Below are 8,610 nucleotides of genomic sequence, written 5' to 3' on the forward strand. Positions count from 1 at the left end.
CACGCGCCGCAACACGAGCTTGCACAGGTTGACATGCGCACACATTTGCATATATTCACACGTTTGCAGGCAAACAGCATTGTGCGTTCACAAGGAGCAATGATGAAAGGGAACATTAAGCCACACAGCAAGATAAAGACTCTCTTTGAAACAGTGTGTTCTTCTTCAGCTTCACTTACAGTCGGACTGTAGCAGTTAGCGAACCCTTCAGGCTTTCCACAGCTAATTTGTGTGTCTTTATTTATGGCCAGAGTCCCTCACTGGGGCCAGTTGTGCAGGTGAAACTGTCCATCTGTCTACATTCAGTTGTCAGTCACACACAGTTACTTTGTACAGAGGCGCCATGGGCTAAAATCAGCTACAGCTAGCATCATTTAGATGCTGTAATAATATGTCAGTCCATATCATTAACACCTGCTGAGCCTGAGCAGATTGAATGACTTACTCCTCAGGCAGCCTGGGCCAGGCTGTGTGTGTGTGTGTGTGTGTGTGTGTGTGTGGGCATGACTTACCCCTACATGCACGTGTGGTTGTATGAAAGTTTTCAGATATAAATGGCTCTCCCATACATGCACACATTATGCTTTCTCCTTCAAAAACATATCCTTTAAATAGCTTTCCTTTGCAGAATATGTGCTTATTTTGCACTTAGGTGGTTGTTCCGCCGGCTGACAGGCACTGATGTGTTTGTTTTCGATTCAATTTTACAATTCCTCTTGCTTTGATCCACAGAGGCAGTTCTTTTGGCAGCTTTGCTGTCAACATTTGAAGGGTGAAAGAACCGTAGAAGGGAAACTTTGAACAACACCAGAAGGCTGACTTCCTGCGCTCTTAAGGGCTCAGGTGTTAGCAGTCAGTATGCAGCGCGCACACACCACATCCTGGCGTTAATGTAGGCTATGCCAACAGGGCTGTCTACTATTATTGCTGAATAAGATGCCTAATCAACTTTTGTTATAATAAGTGTTTTTTACCTCATCATATTTCTCACCTTACACCTTTGATAACCTGCGCTTCGCTCTCTGCTCGTAAAATCCCTGGGGGCTCCTTCTCGTCAAATAGCTGTAATCAATGCTGAAGCTCTCTTAGACCCCTCACCAAGGCATTCATCACATTGTATTGTATTGAAATGCCACAGGGGGCCCTTATAACTGATATTCTTCTGACAAGGACGGAGAACAAAGAGATTCCATGATTGAGAGTGACTGGCCTGTAATGGTTAATTGCAGCTATTCCACATCATGTCCCTTTGTCTCGTCATCCCCTCTCTCTTCTTTTTGGTGCTGTCTGTTTTCTTTTTCTCTATAGCTGCATTTCACCCTAAATCTGAGAGGAATGTGAATAGCATCACTTTATCATCCTCTGTGTTTCCAAGGTCAATCCAACTCCATCTAATTCACTTTTCTTTGATGATAAAATCCAGTCCCAATTGTAGCCAAATGTCCATCTGCCTCTGGAGTTGAGATTTATCTCAATTATTTCCCTACCAGCGTGTCTGCCAGCTCCTAAACATGAGTATCAGAGTGCCAGGTCCACCTAGGGAGACACGGTAAATCTTTTGATGTCTTGTGAGTATCTATCGGCTGTACGGCGGGGCTGTGAATTCCCTGAACGCAGCATGCAGCTTTACCCACGACAGCAGGAAATCCAGCCCCTGACAAGGAGAATGTGGACTAATCTGCTGCCTTTTCAATAAATATGCTGAAATACTCTTAAACAACACGTAAACTGCCGTAAATCCTTTCGCCAATGCCAAGTAATAATAGCAATCCCTCTTCATTGTTGTGCTTGCGTGAGGATGAATAAGTCAGCCCGGTCCTGTATTTATTGTTGATGATAGATTGGCAGCTATTTAGAAGCTGCATGTGCAAACATAAGACCAGCCTGAGCATGCACACTGAGGGTGTCAGAAAAGACCAAACAAAGGCAAGAAAGAAAGAATGGAGGGAATTTAGGATGGAATAGGAGACGAGTAGAAAGAGTAATATCCAGGGACAGAGAGGGAGAGAAGAGGAATCGGCATTGAAAAATAGTCCTTGCTGCCTTGTCATGTCCTTGTGCAGGATTTATGAGCTCTAAGATCAGGGACAGGTTTAGGGTGCTGGGAGGAGGAACGGGTGGAAAAGTGAAAGGAAAGCAGGAAAGATCCCAGGATAGGGCTGAGAGAATGTGTCGATTTACAGACCTAACGTAGGCTGAAACTGTGCAGTGGGTTGAGATGTCCCTCCTGCGTAATGCCAGGTGACAGGAGGAGAAATGGAAAGGCGGAGAGGAACAAAAGGAAGAAATACGAAACGGCTGAACAGAGTGAAACAGAGCCCCGACATTATTGAAGGGTCAAGGGGCGCTGATTTGATTAGCACTTATAACACACAGGCCAAGATAGGGGAGAGCGAAACAACAGAAACAAAGCAAAGGACAAGAAGAAAAAACAGGTGAAGGGAAGAGGGAGCAGAAGAAGATCAAGTTAGGGAGGACAGAGAGCGAGGGAACGCTAGAAGAGGAGAGGAAAGGTGTTGGTGGGGGGGTGGGGATTTGAGGCTGCGTGGGTGGTGTAATCTGTCTGTGTCAGAGGGATGATGAAGGGGCCAGGAGGGAGAGCTCTGCAGTTCACCTTCTGGCCCCTGGAGGAAACACACTGACCCTGGCCCTCCCCCTGCCCACCTCCACTCCACCTGCACGATTTATGACTTACTGGGGTGGTCCAGGGTTGCTCGCTTTGAGGGCATTTGTGAATCTAGTTGTGGTGGCGGGTCGCTCTGTGTGTGTGTCTGTGTGTGTGTGTGTGTGTGTGTGTGTGTCTCTGTGTGTGTGTGTGTGTGTCTGTGTGTGTGTGTGTGTGTTGAATGAAATCACGTTGTGTAAAGAAAGCTATTGTATGTCAAGGAGGATGAGACCTTAGTGCTGCCTGGGGAAAAGGGCAGTAGTGATTTCTATCAGAAAGTGAGCACAGGCACATCCCCACATAATCCGGTATGACAGAGTTTGAAAGGAGAAAGACAGAACCCGAATGAAAATCAAGGGGAAATTGGGCTGTGATGACTGAATGAGAAAGGAGTAGTTGGACGCGCACTGTGTACTGATGGTTGCTTCATTGTCAATTTTTTATGATGTGCTGGCTCTTCTGCACGGTCAGATCACTCTTGAATCTTTTTTAGGAAGTTTTATTCTCTGGGGGGCGGCTGCAGGGAAGGCAGCTAATTGAGCCGATAATCATCCTATTATTTTATTATCTCGACCCAAAATTGGTTCGTTGATTGACAGAAATGTAATCAATAACAATGTTTAGTTTATTTTCAACCAACATGTAGTGGGTTCTTCCTTGGCCATGCTACACCCTTCCACCAAGTTTCAGTTGTATCGTAATCCTGCTGACCAATAAACCAACAACCAAACCGAAAACATAACCTCCTCGGCTTTGGCAATAATAATAATAATACAAATAAAAGTCATTTGAAGACCTCACCTTCTGCTCTCGGACACTTTGACGGGCATTTCCCACTATTTGACATTTTAAAGCTGTATTTGTATATAATCAGTTGCTTAAATGACTTCCTTTAATGTCAAAGGGGTCACCAAAAGTAGTGAACCCACTTATACTTATTATCACCCTATTCCTATTTCCCTGAGCTTTATGAAGTGTTTTAGCATCTTGCTTTTATGTTATTGTTTTGGTTATATAACCCGCAGCTTTAATGTTCTGGTTCTGCCTCACAGCTCTTATCAACCACACGCAGCACACTGCTGTTTTCAGTGAGAACAATCTGATCTGATAAGAGCACTGTGTGCTACCTGCCCAGCACCAAATGTCAGACTAACAAAGTTACCGACTACCTGGTGGACACAGTGGAGCATTTAGCAGCCAAAGAGACACATATTTCCCTCAGGAATTGGTAGAGACCAAAAGAAGAGTAAACTTGCATTCATCAGGTGGCCAGAAACACAAATCCAAATGAATGATGCTCCTGCAACATTAGCAAAAATGTAACAAACAATGATGGTAAAATCAATATACAGATAAACCAGTAATGGAAATAGTAGTTGGTGTAGCACTTTTTATATCTTTTCACCATGCTACTTCATTCCATGTGATCGTTTTTATGGTTTCCTTTATTGCATATTGTATTGCCATTTAGTTGTGTGATTGATTGTGGTTATATACAGTAGAATAACTCTTTGTCTCCATTATCCTTTGAGACATGCTTGAGATAAAGGGATATGTACATAAACTTGACTCAACTTAATGATAAACCATAAACACAATGTATATTTAAATGGCACATCAGTGAGCCAAATGCATTGGAGATGGCAGGTGGGAATACTGAAATATGGCTTATTGTCGCAGATGCTAAGTGAAAGCAATCAAGGGGAATTGGCAGCATACGGTATGAGAGGTGAGGGTTGAGTTGTGGAATATTATTGCTGAAGAAGTTGAGTCAAAGGGCTATTCTCTGTATGGAGATGAGACAGGATGAAGGTCGCTCCTCATCCATAACAGATGATTCATAGTCTGCCCTGACCTTTAATACCAGTGGACTTACCTCTCCGCTTACTCTCTCTACTGCAGAGCTCCGCTGCAAGGAGAGTTCAAGTGTGTGCTGTTCATAGCAAAAACACACTCGCAAAGCATGTGCTGTGCAAATACAGGCCAGCCTCCGCATACATGCAGACATTCACATGTGTGTTTGATTCGTGGATGCACATTTATAATGCACATTTGCGAGCGTCAAATGTCAAAAGTTCACTGCGGAACCCCGCTCACATCTAATGTGACAAATAACTTCTTCCTCCAGTTGCATTGTTCTAATCCCTTTAGTGGGCTGCGGAATGGAAATATAATTACATTTGTGTGGTGCAGTGCCTTTGATAAGACAGCCGCTTGCTGAGCTGAATGTCTAACCGAGTTGGACGCCTCTCCAAAGACCTCTCCACTTTACTTCACTCCATCTCTTCTCTTCTCTCTCTCTCTCACTCTCTTTCACGTTTTCTCCTTTTTCCTTTTTGTTCTATCAACCGCGCTCACTCCCTCTCTGTCGTCTCCAAAAGCTCATTCTGCCTCTCTCTCTCTCACCCGCCCAGGTATCGCAGTGGATAAAAGAGGTGTTGTCTACTTCGTTGATGGCACCACCATTCTGAAGATTAATGAGAGGGGTTTGCTCTCAACTGTGATTGGCTCAAACGGACTGATGTCGACGCAGCCGCTCAGCTGTGATGCTCGCATGGACATCAGCCAGGTAAGCTAATAATGCTGTCTACTTCAGCCGGGAGAGAGCTAGTGTCACGTGGTTTGCTCAGAAATAGGCTTCATCCTCAACCTTTGCGTATTGTTCAGATAATCTGTAGAAAAATAAGACTCCTGCGTGTGTTTAGTGTCGACTAATTACAGTAATTAACCCACAAAGGTGGCGGGTCACAAACAGCAAGTATTTGTTTGTTGTTCTCTTACAGCCAGTGATTGTTTCATCAATCCTAATTGACCGGCCTCCTCCATGGAAACTCTGTCTGTCTTTCTAAAGGTGTGTGTGTGAGAGAGAGAGAGAGAGAGCGAGAGAGAGAGAGAGCGATGAGAGTGTCGTAAAGACCAAAGACACTACTGCACAGATTTGATCAGCCAGCCCTCAGATCACACTGCTGACTGATATCAGGCCTATTAGAGCATAAGATGAATTATAGATGAACTTCTGGCTCTATAGAGGGATCTCTGCCCACACATCGGGAGGCAAGCTCCTGTGTATGCGTGTATGTGTGTATGTGTGTGTGAATATGCGTGTTCAGCCAGGGTGAATTGCCAGAGGTGCTCTTATATGTCTTTAAAGGGGCCCGTGTTACCTCACAATCCTTCTATTTGTTGGTTATCGGCCCCTGCAGCATGTCAAGTCGCATTCATCCTCCATCTGTGTTTGTTCTTATAAACTGCTGTGACCTCAAAGTGGCATCGGTATTGATGGAAACTTGCTTCTATAGCTACGGCTAGACGTTGAACCATGACACCACCCGTCTTTTTCAATAAGCCCACATACAGTAGTGTCGGCGGCTAACAACTGATGCCAACTCTCGGGTTCGTTTTTTTTTTGCTTTTTTTAAGCCATATTATTTCAATTAATAAAGAAAGAAAACATTAACTACATCAGAAGGTAATATAAATAAAACATGTAATAATAATGTTTATTATTATTATTATTATTATTATTATTATTATTATTATTAACATAAATCATGAACAAAATAAAAGACATACGCGTTAGCTGTCTCTCTTTCACTGATCCAGTTGTGGTGATGGCAAATGCCCAGACTGTCAAACTCCTGTAAGTTCAGAGCTTGTCACTAATGTACGGAGTCCCGCAGTAACGTGGATCCACAGATCGTACTAATTAACGGCTAACAACGTCACTCTCCATGCTGGTTAACTACATGTGTGGTTTTTGTATTCTGAACAATGTTTAGTGCCTGCCCACACAGATCTCACACCGGTAACAAAAGATCCATGCCTCCTGGAGAACACCCGAGGCGCAATCATCCACATCAACATTTAATATCTGAGCCAATTTTTCATTTTAGTTTCAGTTTGATTTTAATTGGCCAGGCCCAGCTCTGTAGTTCCACGTAACTTGTAAAAGAGACGGCCTGCCAGCTCTGCAAAGTTCAATATCATGTGCAGGAGAGATTTGATGCGTGTCCTCTTCGGCTAAGGACAGAGTGAGTCCTGCTTGATGAATCTCTCTACCTCTTAAAATGGGATTTCAGAGTGAACTCTCATTTGACAGTGCCTATAATTGGACATGTCAGTGGCAATTTAACATGATCCATTTATTTACCAATCCATCCTCGGAGTCATCAATCACCTCACTGATCCCTCAGACGCCTCGTCTCCACAGCTCACAGTTTGAGTGTTTGTGTGTGTGAGAGATCGACAGTGATGTGGGCGGCTGTGCAGTGAGCTGGTGTAGGTTTGTCTGTCTTTGACCCCCACAGTGTTAGCGGGAAGGGTGTGCTATTTGGGCCCGCGGCGATCATGGTTATTCGCTGACATTTGCGACGGTGCAGATCCGAGTCCTGAATAAACACGGGGAAGGCTCCCTGCCCGCCGCTGACCTTTGCATGGGTCAGGAGGTCTAATGCTGTGTTATTAAGGAGCTATTATTTGTATCACCTGTAACTGGCTCAAGGGGGCCGGAGCCGACCGCTGCTCTCCTGTTCTCCTGTTGTAATTTTTGATAGACATATACTTACACTTTTGGTCTGTGTTTACGTACGTGTGTGTCATTCCACAGGTGCGTTTGGAGTGGCCAACAGACCTGGCCATTAACCCGCTGGACAACTCCCTTTATATCCTGGACAACAACATTGTTCTACAGGTAGAGAAACGGTCACACAAAACGCCTGTTTGCCAGTTAATGATTTCTAAACCGGTTTCCTTTTCAAGCTTGTGCTTTTTTGAGAGACCTTGGTAATGTATTTAGCCGAGGAAAACATATTTATAAAATATTTCACTGTCACTTAAGGTGCATTTAGAGTGATTGTGAGGCTGCTAACATGAAAGAAAGGAAAATAGCACCTTGATAACAGAAGAAAAAAACATGCAATCAACACTCTGCAGAGGTTCTTTTTGAAAATGTCACTCTGTTTTTGCTTCTTGTGAAAATGTAATAAGTCGTAAGATGAGGTAGATTTAGGTGTGGTGATGTTTGATCCACTGGATCATCACAGATGTATTGTCAGTGGATGATTGCATTAACCAAAAGTATTTACTTTCTGTCTGCCTTTTAAATAGCTTAAACATAATACTTATTTTTTTTCTCCATATCAGGTATCAGAAAATCTTCAGGTGCGTATCGTGGCGGGCCGCCCCATCCACTGTCAGGTTCCCGGTATTGACCACCACCTGGTGAGATGGGCAGCCGTGCGCGTAACCCTGGAGGCTGCCAAGGCCATCGCCCTGTCCCACCTGGGCACACTGTTCATCGCTGAGACTGACGAGAGGCGCATCAACCGCATCCAACAGGTCACTCGCTTACTAATAGTACCAATACCTTCAGCTTATTGTTAGCTAGAGATACTCTGATCCGGCTTTGTAGCGCAGCTACCAATAATGTCATTGAAATCAACTGATTGTTTTTACAGAAAGCTTTTGCATAAGACACCCTTAAAGCCACTACTTTCATGTGTTTTTAATCAACTTACAGAAGGTTCACTTATCCAACGTATTAACACATTACCACACTATACATTATACTATATACTGTTTGTACAGGTGTCTAACCCCTGCAAGCCTCTGAGTGATCACAGAGCGAGGGCCCCTGCAAGAATGTATTTTACATCTCTAGCAAGACAAAGAGACATCTCAGTTGCAACCAGTCGTCCATCTGGCCTTATGACACTCTTTTAACCAAACACTTGTTGTAGTCAGATTGTTTGCTGCGGTCACAGGAAAAATAATTCAGAATCTGCCTCTCACACATGGACATACAAAACTCTGACGCATCCAAAAAACTATTTCAAAAGCCTGTTTTCACTTTTGGAAATAATACTTTTTTGTTCATTAGCTCCATTAACTAGCAGCATGTTCTAACAGCCTCACAGCATGTGGGCAGCAGCAGTACAAAGATATTG

At 43.8% G+C, this 8,610-nt stretch overlaps 1 protein-coding gene across 1 annotated transcript in view; it reads left to right on the forward strand.

Annotated features, from left to right (window-relative positions):
- The window catches only part of tenm1 (teneurin transmembrane protein 1), a 180,377-nt gene that overhangs the window by 150,250 nt on the left and 21,517 nt on the right, over window positions 1-8,610 (forward strand). Inside the window, exons 23-25 of the mRNA XM_029440996.1 lie at window positions 5,080-5,234; window positions 7,272-7,355; window positions 7,808-8,002. Coding sequence (XP_029296856.1) covers window positions 5,080-5,234; window positions 7,272-7,355; window positions 7,808-8,002 — 434 coding nt within the window. The remainder of the gene's footprint in view (window positions 1-5,079; window positions 5,235-7,271; window positions 7,356-7,807; window positions 8,003-8,610) is intronic.

The sequence above is a fragment of the Cottoperca gobio genome, chromosome 10 (assembly GCF_900634415.1).
Source record: "Cottoperca gobio chromosome 10, fCotGob3.1, whole genome shotgun sequence".
NCBI lineage: Eukaryota > Metazoa > Chordata > Actinopteri > Perciformes > Bovichtidae > Cottoperca > Cottoperca gobio.